At 44.8% G+C, this 24,882-nt stretch overlaps 1 protein-coding gene across 1 annotated transcript in view; it reads right to left on the reverse strand.

Annotated features, from left to right (window-relative positions):
* The window catches only part of LOC134537578 (monocarboxylate transporter 10), a 73,710-nt gene that overhangs the window by 27,757 nt on the left and 21,071 nt on the right, over positions 1 to 24,882 (reverse strand). The window contains exons 3-4 of the mRNA XM_063378164.1: positions 6,233 to 6,381; positions 3,258 to 3,668 (exon numbers count right to left, since the gene is read on the reverse strand). Of these exons, the coding sequence (XP_063234234.1) occupies positions 3,258 to 3,668; positions 6,233 to 6,381 (560 nt within the window). The remainder of the gene's footprint in view (positions 1 to 3,257; positions 3,669 to 6,232; positions 6,382 to 24,882) is intronic.

Here is a 24,882-nt window from a genome sequence, read left to right on the forward strand (position 1 = left end):
TAGCCGAAGAGCGCCACGGGCACCACGAGCGCCCACACGAGGTAGCGCGGCCGCCGCCAGATGGCCACAGTTGAGCGGGCCGCAGCAGTGACTCACCATGTGCACGTAGGGCACGAAGTAGCCGAAGAGTGCCACGGGCACCACGAGCGCCCACACGAGGTAGCGCGGCCGCCGCCAGATGGCCAGGTTGAGCGGGCCGCAGCAGTGACTCACCATGTGCATGTAGGGCACGAAGTAGCCGAAGAGTGCCACGGGCACCACGAGCGCCCACACGAGGTAGCGCGGCCGCCGCCAGATGGCCAGGTTGAGCGGGCCGCAGCAGTGACTCACCATGTGCACGTAGGGCATGAAGTAGCCGAAGAGCGCCACGGGCACCACGAGGTAGCGCGGCCGCCGCCAGATGGCCACAGTTGAGCGGGCCACAACAGTGACTCACCATGTGCACGTAGGGCACGAAGTAGCCGAAGAGCGCCACGGGCACCACGAGCGCCGACACGAGGTAGCGCGGCCGCCGTCAGATGGCCACGTTGAGCGGGCCGCAGCAGTGACTCACCATGTGCACGTAGGGCACGAAGTAGCCGAAGAGCGCCACGGGCACCACGAAGTAGCGCGGCCGCCGCCAGATGGCCACGTTGAGCGGGCCGCAGCAGTGACTCACCATGTGCACGTAGGGCACGAAGTAGCCGAAGAGCGCCACGGGCACCACGAGGTAGCGCGGCCGCCGCCAGATGGCCACAGTTGAGCGGGCCGCGGCAGTGACTCACCATGTGCACGTAGGGCACGAAGTAGCCGAAGAGCGCCACGGGCACCACGAGCGCCCACACGAGGTAGCGCGGCCGCCGCCAGATGGCCACAGTTGAGCGGGCCACAGCAGTGACTCACCATGTGCACGTAGGGCACGAAGTAGCCGAAGAGCGCCACGGGCACCACGAGCGCCCACACGAGGTAGCGCGGCCGCCGCCAGATGGCCACAGTTGAGCGGACCACAGCAGTGACTCACCATGTGCACGTAGGGCACGAAGTAGCCGAAGAGCGCCACGGGCACCACGAGCGCCCACACGAGGTAGCGCGGCCGCCGCCAGATGGCCACGTTGAGCGGGCCGCAGCAGTGACTCACCATGTGCACGTAGGGCACGAAGTAGCCGAAGAGCGCCACGGGCACCACGAGGTAGCGCGGCCGCCGCCAGATGGCCACAGTTGAGCGGGCCGTGGCAGTGACTCACCATGTGCACGTAGGGCACGAAGTAGCCGAAGAGTGCCACGGGCACCACGAGCGCCCACACGTGGTAGCGCGGCCGCCGCCAGATGGCCACAGTTGAGCGGGCCACAGCAGTGACTCACCATGTGCACGTAGGGCACGAAGTAGCCGAAGAGCGCCACGGGCACCACGAGGTAGCGCGGCCGCCGCCAGATGGCCACAGTTGAGCGGGCCGCGGCAGTGACTCACCATGTGCACGTAGGGCACGAAGTAGCCGAAGAGCGCCACGGGCACCACGAGCGCCCACACGAGGTAGCGCGGCCGCTGCCAGATGGCCACGTTGAGCGGGCCGCAGCAGTGACTCACCATGTGCACGTAGGGCACGAAGTAGCCGAAGAGCGCCACGGGCACCACGAGGTAGCGCGGCCGCCGCCAGATGGCCACAGTTGAGCGGGCCGCGGCAGTGACTCACCATGTGCACGTAGGGCACGAAGTAGCCGAAGAGCGCCACGGGCACCACGAGCGCCCACACGAGGTAGCGCGGCCGCCGCCAGATGGCCATAGTTGAGCGGGCCGCAGCAGTGACTCACCATGTGCTCGTAGGGCACGAAGTAGCCGAAGAGTGCCACGGGCACCACGAGCGCCCACACGAGGTAGCGCGGCCGCCGCCAGATGGCCAGGTTGAGCGGGCCGCAGCAGTGACTCACCATGTGCACGTAGGGCACGAAGTAGCCGAAGAGTGCCACGGGCACCACGAGCGCCCACACGAGGTAGCGCGGCCGCCGCCAGATGGCCAGGTTGAGCGGGCCGCAGCAGTGACTCACCATGTGCACGTAGGGCATGAAGTAGCCGAAGAGCGCCACGGGCACCACGAGGTAGCGCGGCCGCCGCCAGATGGCCACAGTTGAGCGGGCCACAGCAGTGACTCACCATGTGCACGTAGGGCACGAAGTAGCCGAAGAGTGCCACGGGCACCACGAGCGCCCACACGAGGTAGCGCGGCCGCCGCCAGATGGCCACAGTTGAGCGGGCCACAGCAGTGACTCACCATGTGCACGTAGGGCACGAAGTAGCCGAAGAGCGCCACGGGCACCACGAGGTAGCGCGGCCGCCGCCAGATGGCCACAGTTGAGCGGGCCGCAGCAGTGACTCACCATGTGCACGTAGGGCACGAAGTAGCCGAAGAGTGCCACGGGCACCACGAGCGCCCACACGAGGTAGCGCGGCCGCCGCCAGATGGCCACAGTTGAGCGGGCCACAGCAGTGACTCTCCATGTGCACGTAGGGCACGAAGTAGCCGAAGAGCGCCACGGGCACCACGAGCGCCCACACGAGGTAGCGCGGCCGCCGTCAGATGGCCAGGTTGAGCGGGCCGCAGCAGTGACTCACCATGTGCACGTAGGGCATGAAGTAGCCGAAGAGCGCCACGGGCACCACGAGGTAGCGCGGCCGCCGCCAGATGGCCACAGTTGAGCAAGCCGCACTAACGACTCACCATGTGCACGTAGGGCACGAAGTAGCCGAAGAGCGCCACGGGCACCACGAGCGCCGACACGAGGTAGCGCGGCCGCCGTCAGATGGCCACGTTGAGCGGGCCGCAGCAGTGACTCACCATGTGCACGTAGGGCACGAAGTAGCCGAAGAGCGCCACGGGCACCACGAGGTAGCGCGGCCGCCGCCAGATGGCCACAGTTGAGCGGGCCGCGGCAGTGACTCACCATGTGCACGTAGGGCACGAAGTAGCCGAAGAGCGCCACGGGCACCACGAGCGCCCACACGAGGTAGCGCGGCCGCCGCCAGATGGCCACGTTGAGCGGGCCGCAGCAGTGACTCACCATGTGCACGTAGGGCACGAAGTAGCCGAAGAGCGCCACGGGCACCACGAGGTAGCGCGGCCGCCGCCAGATGGCCACAGTTGAGCGGGCCGCGGCAGTGACTCACCATGTGCACGTAGGGCACGAAGTAGCCGAAGAGCGCCACGGGCACCACGAGCGCCCACACGAGGTAGCGCGGCCGCCGCCAGATGGCCACAGTTGAGCGGGCCGCGGCAGTGACTCACCATGTGCACGTAGGGCACGAAGTAGCCGAAGAGCGCCACGGGCACCACGAGCGCCCACACGAGGTAGCGCGGCCGCCGCCAGATGGCCACGTTGAGCAGGCCGCAGCAGCCGCGCGCGCCGGCGGGGGTTGTCCCGTGGCGGGGAATGAACAGCAGCGCGCAGGGCAGGATGAGCGTCATGAGGGCCGACGTGGCGCGGAAGGTCGCCTCGAGGCTGGTGGAGCGCAGCAGCGCGTCCAGGGCGAAGGTCATGAGCACGGTGAAGACGGAGCTGCCCGCCGTCACCAGGCCGTTCACCAGCCCCAGGTAGCGGCGGAAGTAGTGGCCGAGGATGGCCAGGGACGGGGTGTAGGCGAGCGAGGCGCCGGCGCCGAACATCAGGCCGTAAGTCAGGTACAGACACTCCACCTGCTGCAAGCCGCGTACACACCCCTTTTCACCCCAGTACTGTATATTCACGTGAAGACAACAGCATCACTGAACAAACACTATCAACTGCGCACATTAGTCATGGGCCTCTCTGGCGGGGGCGATTGAGGGGGTTTTGTCCCCTCCAAAAATTTTGTGGAGGGGACACAGGGACGGGATTCTACACAATTAGCCATTCAACATTACATTATTATCATTACATTGTTACTATTATTATAATTACATTACATACAATAAATATACATTTGGATGTTTTTACTTCTATTCGCCAAATATATTTACATCACATGTCCCCCCCCCCCCTAAATTTACTTACCAGAGAGGCCTATGAGTCATTAGTAATCATAATTAAACAAAATAAAGTTCAATCTCCTTTCCTTTGTGTACAAATATTTTTTTCTTGAATAAAATATCAATTATAATATTCAAACGCACAAATTTTCGTAAACAATACTCATGTTTTATCTCGAAAAAATGTATTTAATATAAGCAAAAATTAACCATATAGCCATGTGTTGTACAAAGTTACAATATATTTCTTGTCGTTTTTTATTGCAAACTATTTCTTGACAACTGATTTTAAAAAAAAATATTTTGTGAAAGTACAAAAATGTTTTTTTCTGTGTAACAGTAATTAAGTTGTAGATGGTTGTTTTGAAAGAATACCTGTACTCTACTTGATGCGTGAAATTGATTTTGACTATAAAAATCAATGTTTTGCATATCGTTACGAGGCGTCTAGAGACGAGGCCGGCCAGTCAAGGAATAACTCCTTCTCCTTATCATGGACACAAGCAAGAAGATATAATATATAATAAGATACAACAAGAGAAGATATATATGATATTTAACAAGATTATATACGGGGGCGATTCGTAAAGTAAGATCCTTTTGGTCATTAAAAAAATTACTACATATCTACTTCACATTTTTACATAATCGCCATTCAGTTCCATCACTTTTCGTAACGTTGCACCAGTTTCTTTAACCACTCAGCGTAGAAGTTCGCTGCCTGGAAAAAGAACGGACGCCTTGGCTATAGGCACCATGGACTTCGTATACGCAATGCGTGTAGCCTAAATAAAGGCGCTCAGTAAACATATCCGGCAAACGTTTAAGTAAGTAATCTCCGCACTCGCGTCGAAAAATGATAGCTACGTTTTTTTTTGGGACGAAAAGAGCGTCATATTTGGTTGATTGAATGAAACGTGGGTCAACGATTACAGCTAAAATTACTAAATTACGATTGTCAACTGATTTAATTCTAAGGCGGCGAACTTCTATGCTGAGAAACTGGTGCAGCGTTAGAAAAGGTTATTGGAACTGAATGTGATTATGTGAAAATGTAAATTACGCATGTAGTAACCTAAAACTGTCAATGAAAAACTATTTATCACTGGTTTATTTTTTTAATGACCAAATGGAGCTCTCTTATCTAATAGCCCTCGTATAAATGAACTGCAGTGTACTAGCTTGTGTGTTTTTGATGTGTAACATCTTAGCTTGGAGTGATTTTGTGAAATAGAACGAAGTAAAGGAACGGAGATGTGTAACAGCCAAGGGGATTTCTGTTTAGTGAATTTTTTAAAAATTCGAAAATCAAGTCCAAAACCGGGATTTTTTCCAAGTCTTATTTTTTTCCCCGCTTTTATCGGAGCCGTTTCATTTACATAGTTTAAAATTCCGGTCCGCTAATTGGGTGAATAGTCGACGGCAGCGAATTCTAGCGGCGGGGTGCAGGAACTACGTGTGTTTCGCGTCCGGAAACGTAGCACGAGAACACAGTTTTATTTACGGTGAAGAAACCATACACGTCTTTCCTCCCCCTTGTTTGGTCTCACACTCCAGCACTTCTACCTGCGTCCACTGCTTCCCTTTGTTACACATTGTGACAAAAACTGTCCTTCCCCTCTAGTCGCAGTTGTCATCGTATCAGCTAATAAATCATTTATCAGCAGTTATTTTGTAAACTTTTACAAAATAATTTTATTGTCAAAGTTGAAACATTGAATGGGGTCCCTTTGAGGTAACGAGACTTGGTGCAAATGAGTTCCTGATTTATTGCAAACTATATTGAACAGATGAACATAAGCTTTAGGGCTAAGGCCTCGAGATAAAAGGGTTCTCTGTGCTCATAAATATGATTCTTATAGGCAAGGCTATCGAGAAAAATCAAGTGTCCAGAGACAAATAATTTTGTCAGGTATTCTCCCTATTATTAAATGTACAACTTTTCAAACCTCACAAATTATGAGAAGAAAAAAAAATCTCAAGACTGTAACCATGCCTCTAGAAGTGATCTGGGTGCATTAAGACTTTGTACGAATTATTTTAACAATGGAATTGTAATTTGTCCTGTCGGGGTCAATTCAAACATTAAAAATATCTTGCAACTCAACCGGGGCCCAGGCCTCTATGATTTTTCTCCTTTCTGGTGCCTCCCTCGCGATGGCCCCATATGTGCAGTTGGTTTGGGGAATTTTATAGAAGGATTTTTTTTTTTTTCGCGTGGCAAGTGTGTTCGCGACGCGGGTCTCGACACCGACCTCGGTGCAGAAGGACGACATGAACAGCCCCGCCGCGGCCAGCACGCCGCCCAGGAAGGTGGTGGCGCGGATGCCCACGCTGTCAGACAGCACGCCGGCCACGGACGACAGGAAGAAGGTGGCGCCGATGGACAGCGACCCCACCAGCGCTGCGGCACAGGACAGAACACGCGCGCGCGTCACACAGTGGCGCCGTTTGGATGCTTGCTAACAGCATTTCACAATTGCACGCAACTTTTATCACATGACTGCGCAGTTTGTGATGTTTGCCTACAGCATTTCACAATTGGACGCAACTTTTATCACAAGACTGCGCAGTGTGTGATGTTTGCCTACAGCGTTTCACAATTGTACGCAACATTAATCACAAGACTGCGCAGTTTGTGATGTTTGCTACAGCATTTCACAATTGTACGCAACATTTATCACAAGACTGCGCAGTTTGTGATGTTTGCTACAACGTTTCACAATTGTACGCAACTTTTATCACATGACTGCGCAGTTTGTGATGTTTGCCTACAGCATTTCACAATTGGACGCAACTTTTATCACAAGACTGCGCAGTGTGTGATGTTTGCTACAGCGTTTCACAATTGTACGCAACATTAATCACAAGACTGCGCAGTTTGTGATGTTTGCTACAGCGTTTCACAATTGTACGCAACTTTTATCACATGACTGCGCAGTTTGTGATGTTTGCCTACAGCATTTCACAATTGGACGCAACTTTTATCACAAGACTGCGCAGTGTGTGATGTTTGCTACAGCGTTTCACAATTGTACGCAACATTAATCACAAGACTGCGCAGTTTGTGATGTTTGCCTACAGCATTTCACAATTGTACGCAACATTTATCACAAGACTGCGCAGTTTGTGATGTCATATTAAAAAAATACTGCATACATTGGTTAAAATAAAGCATACGCTAAGCAACAAAAAAAGTCGTGTATACATTTATTCATCTACGTATATTTTGCCTGCAATGTTTATGTATCATCAAATACATACATTGCCTAGTTTCGAACTAAGTCCAACGTGATTTTCTCTTGAAACCAACGTAGAATTTTTACGTAATTTAGATTATCCCGTTCGAAATATCCACAGAATCTGTAATATAAACTAAAACTCGGAAGAGCAACCTTTTCAATTATTTTTTTAAAACTTATAACACACAGTAATAAGTTTAAATTTCACGTAGTGTGTCAAATTACCTACCTGCAATAAACGAAGTCGGTTCAATAACACATGTATACGAAGTGGTCACAAACGTTGGGTCAAAGAAAGCGTAGCTAATTTTCAAGCGCATGAAACATCATTTACACATCGCACTACAACGAAACTGTATTTAGAATTATTTTTCACTCGTTTCCATCTTTATGCATTACCTGAAATTTTTTTTAAAATTGCTAAAAACCTACAATATTAGGGAGATTTACTATCAACTGAAAGCTTCCTCCCATAAGAACCAACCCTGTTACGGCTTTCTTTTGACCTCCAAGCGTCAAAACAGCTCTCTATCTCTCTCGCTCGGATTGTAGTTCCCCAGTCTGCCGTCGACAGCAGCAAGTGGCGCTGAAATCAGGGAGATAAGCAGTCTATATATGTCTAGATCGTCGGCTGGAGTGAACTGAAGTTATGACGTAAGCGCGGCTCCAAAAATGACGGGTTGGTTGGGGGGGGGGGGGCGGTGGTAGGGGCGATAGTCCTTCCCGAGAGCCAATTGTTTTGTGTGTAACTATTGAACTTCAGAATTGGAGACCATCTAAATTATAAATATTAACATGGCCAAATCCATTACTTTTAAAATTTCATTTTCTGCAATTGAACCCCTTCGTTGTATGACAGCCCCTCTCGAAAAGTGTTTCTGGAGCCACCCATGATTACGACTTGGAACGATCCTCGTATATCTGCGCACAGAGGCCATCTTTGGCGCACCCCCATGGTATTCACACAACTCTGTAATCAAATTTCCCTGACCAAAATGTCTAAATTCCCTTACTTATATAATTTGCCTATTTTGCAATCATCTCAAAGAAATAAAAAAAATGTAGCTTCCACTATTCCCGTAACTGGCTTATTCCATCCCTACTTTCTTAATATTTTTTCATGTCTAACAGAACCTTGCATATGCCATGTTTTATTCTATGTATGACCTTCACTAAATAATCACCTGGAAATGTTTTTCGCAGTAGGGGAGATGTCAGAACTGGAGCATTACATTTTCTCCTACAATTACTATCAATGGGGAATTTCGTGACTTTTCCAAGATAAAAATTTAATTTCCTGATTTTCCCTGACCAATTCCAACTTCCTTGACTTGTTCTTGATTTTACCCAACTTTCCAGAATGTGGACTCCCTAGTTACAGTTTGCCAATTAGAAATTAATTGTACTCAGAACATATTTAAATGCACTGGAATTGAAAAAAATCAAGCACTTATTACATAGCAACGTGCCATCGTATTGAATTAAAATATAATAAACGTGTTAAATTGGCACATTCGTTTGTATATATATAAATAAACACGTTCAGTTTATGTTAAACAAATAAATTCCTATGTTTATCAATACACTGTAGTTTTTTAAACAGAAATACCTCACTGTAAAATTGCATAATTTTTATTTACAGTAAATTTATGAGAACAAAAATATGCAAAAAAAATTATCGACAAGATCTCATTAAACTGACCTATGCTTATTGTTTATACGGCACTATTTGAACAAATCGCTTTGCTAGTGCTATCTTCAATAGTTTATGTTTTACTGGTGTACTGGATGATCGAAAGGTCAATAGTTAGAATAGCAATATGCAGGTCGTGTGTTTGATACTCTACTAGATTATATCTGAGTTCAATAGAAGTGTTTGTTTAGTCATTCAATAATGATACAATAAATGTAGGTTTAAATTCCACATCGTGGATCAACAGGCTAAGCTATAAAATAATTGTAAAAAGAAAACAAATTTACACATTCATATATTGTGTGAGTTTACTAAATATTATACGTAAAATTAATTGGCATTAGTAGTTGTAGTAAAAAAATTATACATAGGACCTATTACGTATTTACCAAACCTGAGCAAATGTACTTTTACACTTTTAATATTTACTTAGAAACAGTTAAAAAAAACATGAAGATCGTATGTGTAAAAATACACTACATTAGTTGAGAATCTGCTGCCACATACATTATGCTTAATATTACACAAAATCTTTTTACAGTGAATGTTTGTCATTCTTATCATTCATGGAAATAAACAACAAAGAGTCCAACACAGAATTTACGGGCATAGGGTTGTGTTAATTTCTGAAACTATTCCCAATTTTCACAAACGCTTATTTTTTATGCAATGACAAAAAATATTGTGTTTTTAATTCTTAAATTTTTGTCTCACCTTTATGGTTGGAATAAATAACGAGGCGACTCGAAAGTCGTTCTACAAACTGAACTAAATTGACGTGCAGCAAAAATATAATTTTTCCCACTTTAAATGCTTCTAAAATACAGGATGAGTAATTGTAAAATAAATATTAATGTCAAATTACAAAAATGTTTAAATTTGTACATGTGCATGAAAACGACTGCATTACTACTAAATACATACGTAGTGTTCGTAGTGATACTGGGTTCGGATTCTTGCCCCGGGAATTTATGCATTGTGTTGTCCCAAGTTGTTATTTGTAAACCGTTCCCTGAATAGCTTTCCAGTGTCAACTGCGCACATAAATAAGCACAAAAACACAAAGTAAAGTCCAATTATTGAATATTCGACTATCGTATTCATGATTGGAAAAGATTATGCCTGAATGTAACTTCAATAAAAATATAAAATTATGCGCTAGTTTTCGTAAGAAATACTCAGTATTATCTCGTAAAACGTATTTCATAAATGAAAAAAAATAATCATAGCAAAATCTTTCTTATAGTATTACAAGCGAGTTTCCAAAGGGAAATTTTTGTGAAAGTATAGAAAAAAGGTTTCTGCGTGTCATCCGTGGCAAAGACCAACCTTGGCCACCTTGTTCTCCGCATTAATCGCCCTGTGATGTTATCACGGGGAGTTCCGAAAGCATGCGTGCCTCGAGGTCATCGGAGGAAATTTTCCAGAACCTCCTCTATAGAGTGTCCCACGATTTGGATTTGCAGTGTACATAGTAAATTGCTGGAACTGTTGCCAGTCATGCTCGTGTTAGACCGTGTGAACCGCGGGACGCCTTCTGGGACTCTTCAGAAAACCCAGGGAAGCCCTCGTGATCCGGCCTCTACTGAGGTCCCTGAAAAGGGAGGACTCTTAACAGTCGCACTTAGTCGGTGGTGATTCGTAGTGCGGAGTACCAAATATATTGCAACCCACAGTTGGTGTGAAATGCTCGTGCTATGGTTTCAGCCTCAATTGTTTTCCACTGGAACTACCTCTGTACCAGGGCGTTTCCCCTCTCCAAGCGTCCGCCCTTCTCCGGGTTGCCAGAGGAAACGGCAAGCCGAAAGAATGAGCGCGGATCAAGAGGAACCCAAAAGAAAAAAAAAAGCCTTGTAAGTCCAGCCCCCGAACAGTCGAGAGAACTTACGACAGCGCCGAAAAATGATCAGCGGCGGAGCTTTTTTTTTTTTTTTTTTTTTTTTTTCAACAGAATGCGAGTCCGCAACTTCTACGTGCGAGTGTTGGGGTGACTGCTGAAGACGACAGAGTGCCTTCAGAGGTGGGTCTCAGCACAGTTTAGGTACCGAGAAAAAACCTTCAGACGCAACGAAGATGAGAATCGGTGCGCGGCAACTTTACGATGCCGTGGCTCGACTTCGACTACAATCCCGCAAATAAATCCGAGATCGTCATTTTTCTTCTTCTTTTTTTTTTGGGGGGGGGGGGGGCTGTATTATATCCCCTACGAAAGAGTACCTTTCATACTTTTGGTGGCAGTATGTAGTGTAGCTGGGTAGAAACTGGAAAGGTACCCTTCCCGATTTCTTAAAATGTTTCTGTTTTAATGAAAATATGCGCTGGAAAGGTATCCCCTCGGAAAGGGTACCTTTTCAGGATTTTGCTTTTTCATAGTCCATTCAAAGTCATAACTTAAGAATTAAGAAAGTTTTTTTTTTTACATTTAATTTGAAGTAGTTTTGAATCATGTCGTAAGTAACGATTCATAGGTTAAGATCATAAGCAATATTAAAAAAAAAAATACTTAAAATATTGTGGACGGTTGGTTGGGTTAGTATAGCTACATTTTTGCATTGAAACCGAAACATTTTTAAGAAATCGGAAAGGGTAGGTACCTTTCCAGTTTCTACCAAGCTACACTACCGACCGCCACTAAAAGTATGAAAGGTACCACCCTTTCCGAGGGGATACAATTATATCGTCCCGTTTTTTTTTTCACGTAAACCTTTTCGCCTCGGGCACAAGAGGGGAAACGTGGCGGATGTTGCCGTGGGGACGGTAGGTTTTTTTTTTCCTTTCTCGTTCGTTCGCGTCGTCGCTGCTCCGTTCGCGTCGTCCGACGACCTCGATGACGACGAGACCTCGATGACTCATTTCGCTCGTCCGCGCAGACGCGGGGACCTCAAGGCGGCGAGACTGTCTAAACGGCTGTCAAGTCGGCGAGACGGCGGCCCCCGGAACTCACCCGTCGTCCGCCCTCCGCAAATTGGCCTGTGCGATCAGCGCAATTAAGAGGACGGGGGAACCCCCCCCCCTCCCCTTTTCCACACGACGTCGGCGGACATCACCAGACCCGCATTGGCATGTCGTCGGGAGATCCTCCCACGACCCCCGCCGCGGCCTGCCCTTCATCGCCCGCGACCCTTGACGGGCCTTGGAGAGACAACCAGGCGCTCTTCGTCAACGGGGGAAAAAAAACGACGTCCAACCCTGTCGCTCGCGACATTACAGACGCAAAATTTGCACACGACACAGTTCTGGGACGTCAATGCAGTGGATTGCCGTCCATGAATTGCTACAAGGTCGCTTGCGCGAAGCAGCTTTTTTTTTTTTCCCCCATCTGATGATCTGCGACATGCTGGTGACACACACAAAATTTTTAGACTGTGTGAAACAGTTTTAAAGGGCTGCATTTAATGAAAGCGGCCGTTAAACGACGGGAATTTAACTACCTATAAACTTATCAACCACCGTCAGGCTTGGTCAAACACCTTCCCCCCCTCCCCCCCACACAATGTTCGGTGTTTTGTGATACGGCGCAGGTTGAAGTAGAAATCGTGAATATGCATCTACGTCACAGCTATAAGGGCCGGAAAATTTCGCCGTTTCAATGACTTCTATCGTAGACAAATGCCACCTGCTCATTGGATACTGAATTGTGAGACCTGTCAACTGGGATGATTGCGATTCCATACTTCTTTGGTGGAAGGTTTCTCATCGGCGCATAGTCCAATATTCCGGTGCTAATGTTTTAGCCGCGTGACACAAATATTCTAATTTTATTATAAGGTAAGGAAACAAAAAAATTACAATTTTAAACGTAATTTTTTAGTAGGGCACTTAATTCCTAGTTTGCTCCCGGCTTAAAGTGTCTTCAAAGTAGTTAGTCGCTTAAATTATAAGCAGTTATTAGTCAAGTTAAAAAAAAAGTTGATTCTGAATATTTCTGCTTGAGCAAAAACGCACAGTAATATATGTAGACGTAGACTCCACAGTCATCTGTATGTACCAGCCGATGATTTTCTGAGAGTCCCTAATGGCTTAGAGACCGGACAAATTCGCGCATCCATTACACGTTATGCTAGAATGCAAACGCACGTACTTACCTTCATATTGCTTCTGTGATTGGATCACAGTTTATCAGAATAACTCTGCGCCAGTGAAAACCCTTTCAAACAAAAAAAAAGTATCGAATCGCAAGCATCCAAGTAGAGAGGTCTCAGAAGTCAGTAGCCAATGAGCAGAAAGCATTTGCCCGATTGTGTAGGTGATTGTGGAGTCTGTCCTAGAGGTAAATGAAACCGCGAAATTTTACAGTCACTGTATAATTTGTTTTCTATTCAACTTTTATTTCAACTTTCGTGGTCTACGAAAAATCTGTCGGCCCTAGCCATGCCACAGGAAAATAATAAAAGTAGCAATTTCCCCTTCCAAAATAAAGAAAACACACGGGCACGTCGTATCTCATAGAGTCTAAGCTAGGCCTACTACGCACCACTGAGACGCCAAGTGTGGAAGGTCGACCACTTATTCACTAGAAGTTACAACTTCCCCTCCCCCTCACCAAGTCACCTTCCCCCCACCACAACCCCCCTTTCTAAAAGGCAACACATACTCTCAGTCGCGCGACACAAAGACGGGAGTTAACGGAATGATTGAACAGACCGCCGCCGGACCGTATATAGTGGAGCATGAAATACCCTCCTCACCTAGGAGACCATAATACAAACCTGTTGCACATTTTAGCATTCCCTTTAGTTCTCAAACGTAGAAGCGTATTTCCTACCTCCCCCTTCCCCCCAACTACCAGTGTCCTTGAGGATGTCCCGACAAACTATGGAAATGCCTTCTCTTGCAGACTGCCTTCAATCGCTCGGAAGAAGAAAAAAAACTGGCACAGAGACAAACCTTACTGCAGTCCAGTAATCGTTTAGAAGAGAACAAGGCTGGCGAGTCGCAATGAGTCGAAGAGAACACGGCTGGCGAGACGCAATGAGTCGAAGAGAACAAGGCTGGCGAGTCGCAATGAGTAGAAGAGAACAAGGCTGGCGAGTCGCAATGAGTCGAAGAGAACACGGCTGGCGAGTCGCAATGAGTCGAAGAGAACAAGGCTGGCGAGTCGCAATGAGTCGAAGAGAACAAGGCTGGCGAGTCGCAATGAGTCGAAGAGAACAAGGCTGGCGAATTGCAATGAGTCGAAGATAACAAGGCTGGCGAATTGAAATGAGTAGAAGAGAACAAGACTGGCCAGTCGTAATGAGTCGAAGAGAACAAGGCTGGCGAGTTGCAATGAGTCGAAGAGAACAAGGCTGGCGAGTTGCAATGAGTCGAAGAGAACAAGGCTGGCGAGTCGCAATGAATCGAAGATAACAAGGCTGGCGAATTGAAATGAGTAGAAGAGAACAAGACTGGCCAGTCGCAATGAGTCGAAGAGAACAAGGCTGGCGAGTCGCAATGAGTCGAAGAGAACAAGGCTGGCGAGTCGCAATGAGTCGAAGAGAACACGGCTGGCGAGTCGCAATGAGTCGAAGAGAACAAGGCTGGCGAGTCGCAATGAGTCGAAGAGAACACGGCTGACGAGACGCAATGAGTCGAAGAGAACAAGGCTGGCGAGTCGCAATGAGTAGAAGAGAACAAAATTGGCCAGTCGTAATGAGTCGAAGAGAACAAGGCTGGCCAGTCGTAATGTTTCGAAAAGAACACGGCTGGCGAGTTGCAATGAGTCGAAGAGAACAAGGCTGGCGAATTGCAATGAGTCGAAGATAACAAGGCTGGCGAATTGAAATGAGTAGAAGAGAACAAGACTGGCCAGTCGTAATGAGTCGAAGAGAACAAGGCTGGCGAGTCGCAATGAGTCGAAGAGAACAAGGCTGGCGAGTCGCAATGAGTCGAAGAGAACACGGCTGGCGAGTCGCAATGAGTCGAAGAGAACAAGGCTGGCGAGTCGCAATGAGTCGAAGAGAACAAGGCTGGCGAGTCGCAATGAGTCGAAGAGAACACGGCTGGCGAGTCGCAATGAGTAGAAGAGAACAAAATTGGCCAGTCGTAATGAGTCGAAGAGAACAAGGCTGGCCAGTCGTAATGTTTCGAAAAGAACACGGCTGGCGAGTTGCAATGAGTCGAAGAGAACAAGGCTGGCGAATTGCAATGAGTCGAAGATAACAAGGCTGGCGAATTGAAATGAGTAGAAGAGAACAAGACTGGCCAGTCGTAATGAGTCGAAGAGAACAAGGCTGGCGAGTTGCAATGAGTCGAAGAGAACAAGGCTGGCGAGTTGCAATGAGTCGGAGAGAACAAGGCTGGCGAGTTGCAATGAGTCGAAGAGAACAAGGCTGGCGAATTGCAATGAGTAGAAGAGAACAAGACTGGCCAGTCGTAATGTTTCGAAAAGAACAAGGCTGGCCAGTCGTAATGTTTCGAAAAGAACACGGCTGGCGAGTTGCAATGATTCGAAAGCTGGAGCAACACTGTGATTAACTAGAACCTCCTCCTCCTACTCCTCCTCCTCCTCCCTCCCTCCCCTCCCTTCCCTAACCCCGACCTCGTCCAGACGACGTGCCGAAGTGGCTGACCTCGGAGCTCTGCCTCGCCATAGTTTCAAGCCTGAGCCTTTAAAAAAAATGACAGCTGAATCTTGTTTCCACGACCTTCGCTTATCCTACATTGCCTGTTAAGCTAGGGCGCGCACAGCACGTACGACACGAATAGTTTTCTTTTAAAGCCCACGGCTGCTTTGCTACACATACGGTGTGCAGAGCTTCAGTGATAAAAAAAAAACCTCGCCATTTGAAAAAAAATAAGTTTTGTCTGTTTACATAAAACATTTTATTATTTTATTTTTTAAACTTTACATTTACGAGAGTGAAAATGGCTAAGACGCGTGATTTCAGAATAAGTTTAAGTCATGATACAACCGGTGCAGATTATTGAAAGCACTCACAGAACTTGAATTACACCTTTGTCGTCATTTCTCCGCCATAAAATGTTACGGTTACTGCTAAGCACGACGGAGACTACACGGGTACTTTCAGGCACAAGTTCTTAGTTCGGGTGTCATTCAGGTACACACTCACAAGATAGTATGAAAACCAATTTCTGTAATTGTAATAATAGCGTGAAAACATAGAATTGTATAGTTTAAATGCAATGTTGCCTCTTCTGCTAAGGCCCATGCGTAGTATTTTAAAATCATGACCAAAAAATAAGGGGGGGTAATAATGTAAACTTCGAATACTACTATTCCAGCCACATGTAGTAGAATGTAGTATTTTCAGATTAAAGGTCAGTGTAAAATTATTGTGAATATTACCTGAAATTTAAATTTGGCGACTTATATTTGTGTTGTGCTTTAATAGTGTATCCCAGACTGTTTTCAAAAAGAGATATCTCTGAACCTGATGTCGCCGGCGTACTGTTTACTTTACTTTGATACTAGCTGGAACTTGATCCTGTCTGTGGTTCTCCAGAGATTCGTTAGGAATACAGCATAGCTGAGGCTTTTTTTCTTCTTCCATAAAGTCAGGGATTTTAAATGTTAGTACGTTACGGCCAGGGAAAAAATACTGTTTTCCATCCTAATTGGTTTTCCATTCCACGTGTATATTTATATGGTTTAATTGTTTTTTTCTCTCCCTAAATTCTGGTACACTTGCGTTCCCGAGCGGATCTTCTCGGGTACCGGGTACAAGAATAGTAATTTGGGTGCGTGTACCCGAATTCGGGTACGTCTGGCAACGCTGGACAGGGGCCGTTGTACCTCTCCGCCGAGTTGCAGAGTCTGCTAGCGGCCACTGGTGACAGCAGCCATCCGGAACACCCGGTGGCGCGGCGCCCAGACCACATTCCATATAGTTATACTTTATTCTAAGTGTGTTACATGTTGTGTGTTTGTCTACATTGTGTCCACACATTTTGTCTGTTTTTTTTTTTCCATTTCCTATGCATGATGTTAACCACCTTGGCATTAAGCTGTGGGAAGACATGTGACAATGTAAATAAATGAATAAATAAAATAAATTCCGGCAAGTCTAGCTACGAATTTTATCCCTACCACTCAATAGTCTCTCCCCTTCAACAAATACCCATCTCTCTTTCTCTCTTTAAGCCAGAGAGATAGGGAAAGAGTGAAATTGGAAATAACATTGAAACTCTGGCCCACTCGCCTAGGTGACCCCGGTTCGATTCCCAATTTTCATTTTTGTTGTTGTTGTAAATTACGGATATTTTGTAAATTTGTTCCGTTACATGAAAACAATTGTATTACTACAAAAAAATAGTTTTCGCATTACCTAATACTCGGTGCGCGGATTCTTACTTTGTAATGGTTTGTGTTGTCCAAGTAGACTACCTCCAATAGAAAATGATTGAATATTCAGTTATCCTTTCCATAATTTAAAAAAAAAACGCTTGAATGAAACGTCAATTGAAACTTAAATAACGCGCTAATTTTCGTTAAAAAAAATACCCAGTTTGATCTCTAAAAACGTATTTCATAACCATAGTCATATGTTGTACAAATATACGTAATGTTTCTTATAGAATTACAATTTATTTCTTGGCAGCTGGTTTCCACAGTAATCTTTCGTAAAAGTTCATTTTTTTCTCCTTCCGTGTGTGTGTAGGTGTGTGTGTGTGTGTGTCGTAGGGAGTTCCTTCCCGGAAAAATCCCACGCAAGCGAGGAACGTGGATGACGTTGCCGTAACAACTCGGGGAGATATATTTTTTTATCCGGCGTTCCTCCCGCTACACTGATACATCACGGACAGACACGAGAACCACCTCATTAACACGGCACTCCGGGTAATGTCACTCCTATTATTGGCCAGCTGATGCAACCGCGCTTCGCTATACGGCAGTCTGCGCGCAGAACGAACACCCTCTCACTGCTCATTACACTTGCCCCTCTTCGTGGTACGCCACTGCAGCGTCTCGAACGAAAGGAAAAAAAAATCCCTACAACTAAATCGAATTTTGAAAAAAAAAAACTAATAAAATAAGCGTTATAACTGGAGACCGGAAAAATTCGCGAATTCATTTCGCGATAGTTAAAATACAAATAGTTATACCTCAGTGCTGCCTCTGATATTGGCTCACAACTCACCTGGATGACTCTGGGCCAATGAGAAATGCCCAACCAAAGTTTTATCGAATCACAGGCTGCTACATTAGGACGTCTCACAAGACAGCAGCCAATGAGTGGGTGACATTTGACCGAGTGTACGTAGAAATATGGAGTTTATCCTAGAGGTCAGTGAACCCGCGAATTTTTCCGGGCCCTAGTTATAACTAGGGGCAGGCAATTTTTTCGCGAAAAGATCTGAACACTTTTTAGACTGCAACAAGGTACACCAGCACCTGTGGTTTCTTCCCTGTGATTGGCGGCCGTCTGCGAGAGAAGTCGTCGCCTTATTTGACCGGGCCACTCAGGACTGGTTTGCTTCCGCACTGAATCGCTGTGATTGGTGTTGTCACAATCGATATGTCCCTGGGAGAAACTCACCCAATCACGAAACACAGACGATGCTACAGTGTTTTAACTTTCATCTAGTCTCGAAATCTTTTCGCGAAATCTGCATGTCCCTAGTCATAACTACGGTACGAGGAAGGATAAAAAAAAAAAAGACACCATCTTGAATTCAACCGTTCTTAAGGGGTCTAAATATTCACATTTTATCTAACCAATACTGTGTTACTATGGACCGGATTAAGATACGAAATTGAAGAAAATAATCAACAATGCGTTGAACAGCTGTTGCCAGGGGACGAAAAAAAAGCATCATCAGCAAAGCAATAACTGTTGCCAAGGAGATTATTGGGAAGACGTAGTCAAAAATCACTTTAACAAATCCAACTCTTCAATTTGAAAAAAAAAAAAAAAACTTTAAGCAAAATTTCGAAAAAAAAAAAAAAAAAAAAACTCTCGGCAGTGCAAACGGGCGCTCCCCGGAGAATCCGCGTACCGTAAAACGGGGTTAATAGAAACAGAGGGTTGGATATAAACAGTCCGTTCGGAGAATCATAAAAAAAAACCTAATTTTTCAGTCAAAAATCACTCTTAATGATGTCGGCAAACAACTTGCAAAATAGAAAAAAATATATTATTATTTAATTTATTCAGAAAGATTTTTTTGAGCAGACTATCTCTATTCACCCCTTTTTGCGGTTCGAAAATGTCACGGGTGTAGGCTTCTACCATCCACGCGAACTGCAGACAGGCAGACAGACAGACAGAAAAAAAAAACTCTCCCTTTCACTGTTCTTAGTTTCTGCTTTTAGTCTGACCCTGTCTGTGTCTTTGTTCCTTTACTAGAAAAGTTTACGTGGTTTTCCAGTGCGTGTCCAGTTACGTGGTGACTGGTCACGTCCGCAGAACAATGTACGAGCTACGCACGCGTCAAAACAAAGGTATAGATTAGCGATGGGTAGGGACACCTGTATTTCGCGAATACATTTCGTGTCAAGGTATTTCACAAAATACTGTAGCTTTTCTCCTGTGGTTATTGGCTGAGGTCGGTGAGAGGTGTCGTCCCGCTCTTTACGGGGCCAATGAGAATGTGGTCACCGTACTGCTGCACCCTCACAATTTGCCATGCATGACTCTTAGAAAAAGCTACAGTGTTTTTTGAAATACCTCGTCAGTAGTATACAAATGGGCATACTGGGACTGGGTTCTGGGTGTGGTGTCTGTGGTGTTTTCCGCCATCTTGGATTGTGACGTCACGGCGGCCATCTTGGATGGATGTGACCTTGACCTTTGACCTTGACCTTGACCCCGTCGGCCATTTTGGATCCGCCATCTTAAATCCACCATTTTGGATCCGCCATCTTGGATCCGCCATATTGGATGACGTAATTGTGTTCTCGAAAATTCCGGCTATGTGTTGTCCGCCATTTTGAAATATGACGTCACCGTTGCATTTTTCGTTACGGCCGCCATCTTTAACTTTTTTATTTATTATCCGATTTTAATGAATTTTTTTTTAAAAATTATAAAAAAATTCAAATAATAAAATTTTAATAAAATACTTATAAAAAATTTACTTTTACGACACGGAGTTCGGAGTCCTCGGTTCGAACCCGGTGGGTGCAAAAAAATTAAAAATGGCGACCGATCCTTCCCCCGTGGTGGACGCAGGCAGACTGACTCCCACCACTTTTTTTCAAAGCATATATATCGTCATCTAGTATGATGTCATGTCCGCCATCTTGTCTTTGATGCTGGAAGCCATCATCAATGTATCGTCGGCGAGAGTGCGCTGACACCATGTTAGTTTAGTTCTTATCCGCTAGAGTGCAGTAATCATTTATTACTGTGACACCCGCCATCTTGAAATTTGGCCGCCATCTTGAAAATCCGTAATTATTTAGCTAGAAATTCGGGAAAAGTTCCAAAATTCATTAAATAAATCACTCATTAATTTACATATTGATTCGATCGATTCCCGTCCTCGATTCGATACCCGATCGATGCAATAATGTTTAATTTTATGAAAAAATAATAATTTCAATAAACCATGTTAAACTTTCGTAAAGAGACTCTAAATCCTCTACGACCATCATCCTATCAGACATCAAGACTACCATATTGGAAATTCGTAATTTTAATGCTAGAGATGCGGGAAAAAATCCAAAATTCATTAAATAAATTAGTAATCCATATAATGATTGATTGGATCGACTAAGGTCCTTGGTTCGATCCCTGGCCGATACAAAACAACTTTAATTTAAAAAAAATACTAAAAAAGTGTTAAGTTTGAGAAAATAAAAACACCACAAGTTCTTTTAAAAAAAATTTATTACATAAATTCAATACACTACTACAAGTACAAAAAAATACACAGACAAATTACCAAAGCCTTTTGGATTCCTCGATTCAAACAGTCTTCTTATTGTACGGACTAAGCCTTTTACATGACTTTAAATGTCTATCCGATCCGTTCATCACCACAGCCAGAGACGGACTGAAGTTCATAGCACTTATATATAGTCTCATTAGCCGGTACAACACATGAGTCAAATCAATAACCATGTTCATTATACGTCTCGGAGCATTTTTTATAATGACGATGTAAACTATCGAGACGCGAAATTAGTTTATTGCACTTATTGCACTGAAATTGTATTCTTTGAACATTATTAGAACAACCGCTTCTTTCATGTCTGCGAGCATTTGAGGTGATAGTAAATGATGCACCACAGTATTTGCACTGATGCGAAGTACGCTCTTCATTAATTGAAGTATTCAATGCTGATGAAACTTCAGCTGATGGTGGAACAGCACGTATCGAAGTCTCCTCCAGTGTTGTCAGAGGCGATGCCAACGGGATCTGCTCCAACATCGTCGGCGCCGACGTCATGATTCCCGTAGTCGATGGTACATCCTCCATCGAGTACGACGTTAAAGTCGGTAAAGATGCCATCGAAGTCTCAAGAACAGGCAATTACGCGACTTATGCACCAGAAGAAACAAACTAGGTGATCCATACACCGTCGACGACAGTAACAAACTGAGCGTCCTGCTGTCTAGGACTCATTTATATACATTAACCGGTTTGAATAATACGCTAGTCAAATCAAGAACAATTTACTAAAATACTAGAGTCAAAAAAACATTAAAAAAATAGAAGCACCATCAAAATAAAAGGAAGCACATTTGGAAGCACCTTCAAAAAAGGAAAAACAATAGGAAGCACCGACTACGAAAAAACAGCACATTTGGAAGCACCGTCATCGAATAGGCAGCACATTTGGAAGCACCGACTACGAAAAAGCAGCACATTTGGAAGCACCGACTACGAAAAGGCAGCACATTTGGAAGCACCGACAACGAAAAGGCAGCACATTTGGAAGCACCGACTACGAAAAAGCAGCACATTTGGAAGCACCGACAACGAAAAGGCAGCACATTTGGAAGCACCGACTACGAAAAGGCAGCACATTTGGAAGCACCGACAACGAAAAGGCAGCACATTTGGAAGCACCGACTACGAAAAGGCAGCACATTTGGAAGCACCGACCACGAAAAGTCAGCACATTTGGCAGCACCGACAACTAAAAGGCAGCACATTTGGAAGCACCGAATACGAAAAGGCAGCACATTTGGCAGCACCGACAACGAAAAGGCAGCACATTTGGAAGCACCATCATCGAAAAGGCAGCACATTTGGAAGCTCCATCAACAAAAAAAAAGGCAAAAAGTAAGCACAAGTTACGAGATCTAAGTCTTAGTTAGAAATCAGAATACAAGAAATAAAAACATTAAATTCTTATAATTTAAATTATTTATTTTATTGGACTAGAACTCTATCTTTGCTCAACAATGAGAAGTTCACAAGCTAGCATAATCAGTTTTTGAATTTGTTGTGTTTTTTTATTTATTATTTTTTTCTGTAATTTTATGATAACAAAGAAAACTTGTGGCGGTTTTCTCCGTGTGCTTCCGATTATTCTTGTCAATATTATGGTGGTTTTCTCCGTGTGCTCCTGAATATTCTTGTCAATATTTTGATGGTTTTCTCCGTGTGCTCCTGATTATTCTTGTCAATATTTTGATGGTTTTCTCCGTGTGCTCCTGATTATTCTTGTCAATATTTTGATGGGTTTTCCCGTGTTCTTGCAATCATTCCTGTGGTTTCTTCAAGTGTTTCTGACTATTCTGAGAAACCGCTCTCTGCATGGATTTTTTTTTTGTCTAATGAGACATGTCATTTTATTTGGAGTTACATTTAATTCGATAATTTCTGCTACTAAATCAAAACTTGCAATATTTTTATAAGGTGGAATTAACACATATCATTACTCAGTCAAATTAATATTATGCCATGAGACATCTGTGGAGCACCATGATGCAAGACGAACTTCCTTTTCCTTGGAGTCTAGCGAAACCATCCTTCTTTTGCGATCGTTAGTAAGCATCCCGCATCCCGCATAAAATAACTAAATATTATTTACCTGCAAGCAACATGTGGCGACATCTGTTGTTGAAAAGCAGAACTACATGCATAAAGTACTTTTGCATGAGATATATTAATTCTCGCTGATGAAATATGAAAAAATTTCTATTTAAGTATTGGATCTAATTTAAAACACTCAATTGGTATCTGGCATTAGTCTCAGTAACTAATATGAATTCTGATTTGGGATCTGACGCTGTATCGAAAGAACATAGGTGTAAGTTTTGCAGTAAAGAGTTTATCTTGAGAAAGAATAAAAGACAACACGAGAAGAATGACTGTGTTAAAAATCCACTGCGCAATATGATAAATTGTGTTCGATGTAGCAAGTCGTTTACGCGGAGAGAGAGCCTAAAAAGACATGGCAGAACTTGTAGCGCCAAGCCTGCGTACAAGCTAGAGGACAACGATGAATCTACCATCCTAAGGAAGAGTGATCTGCATTACGACAATAATTTTCTTGGCTCTTCCGATCTCGACAAAGAACTTAAATTGAAGGAGGTTGATGATTTACGGAAGAATGAAGACAATGGAAGAATCCTTAACGTTAAAAGTGAGAATATATTTCCAGCCGAATTTAAGTAGATCTTTCCTACTTTGTAAAAATGATGGACTCCTAAAAAGGAAGCATGAAGACGATGAAGACACTTCAACATCATCAACATCGAATTATTACGGTAAATTGGGTGAAGACGATTCCTTCTACGGTGATTGTTACAGTGACTCTGAGGCTGTTGACAAAGACATAGACTATGATGAAGCACCTAAAGCTGCCAAGATCGAAGAATGTGGCGGTGTCCTGAGACCGAAACGGTGGAAACGACGTGATATATTAAATAAATCTGATCAAGCTTGTGATGATCACCGTCTCAAACATGAAAGTTACCCTGAGGTTGGTGGTAAAACGGAAGACACCAGAGATCATAATATTTATAAAGGTGCAAGGAAGATGGTGGTAGAAGAGATTGATTACACATCATGGAAAGATCCAAACATATTGGTTGACCGGCTAAGACTTCTACATGGTTCGCTTTGTGCAGGAAATTATTCGTGCATCAAAGAAATATCCTTCATACTCAAGGAACTGAGGAATGCTGGCTACATACAATAATGGCTTGTTTTACTTGCATTTGTACTTATAATGTAAAGCAATAAAATAAATAATTTAAATTATAAGAATTTAATGTTTTTATTTCTTGTATTCTGATTTCTAACTCGTAACTTGTGCTTCCTTTTTGCCTTTTTTTTTTGTTGATGGAGCTTCCAAATGTGCTGCCTTTTCGATGATGGTGCTTCCAAATGTGCTGCCTTTTCGTTGTCGGTGCTTCCAAATGTGCTGCCTTTTCGTTGTCGGTGCTGCCAAATGTGCTGCCTTTTCGTAGTCGGTGCTTCCAAATGTGCTGCCTTTTCGTAGTCGGTGCTTCCAAATGTGCTGCCTTTTCGTATTCGGTGCTTCCAAATGTGCTGCCTTTTCGTTGTCGGTGCTGCCAAATGTGCTGCCTTTTCGTTGTCGGTGCTGCCAAATGTGCTGCCTTTTCGTTGTCGGTGCTGCCAAATGTGCTGCATTTTCGTAGTCGGTGCTTCCAAATGTGCTGCCTTTTCGTAGTCGGTGCTTCCAAATGTGCTGTCTTTTCGTAGTCGGTGCTTCCAAATGTGCTGCCTTTTCGTAGTCGGTGCTTCCAAATGTGCTGCCTTTTCGTATTCGGTGCTTCCAAATGTGCTGCCTTTTCGTAGTCGGTGCTTCCAAATGTGCTGCCTTTTCGTTGTCGGTGCTTCCAAATGTGCTGCCTTTTCGTAGTCGGTGCTTCCAAATGTGCTGCCTATTCGATGACGGTGCTTCCAAATGTGCTGTTTTTTCGTAGTCGGTGCTTCCTATTGTTTTTCCTTTTTTGAAGGTGCTTCCAAATGTGCTTCCTTTTATTTTGATGGTGCTTCTATTTTTTTAATGTTGTTTTGACTCTAGTATTTTAGTAAATTGTTCTTGATTTGACTAGCGTATTATTCAAACCGGTTAATGTATATAAACGAGTCCTAGACA

Source organism: Bacillus rossius, chromosome 12 (assembly GCF_032445375.1).
Source record: "Bacillus rossius redtenbacheri isolate Brsri chromosome 12, Brsri_v3, whole genome shotgun sequence".
In the NCBI taxonomy this organism is placed as follows: Eukaryota; Metazoa; Arthropoda; class Insecta; order Phasmatodea; family Bacillidae; genus Bacillus; species Bacillus rossius.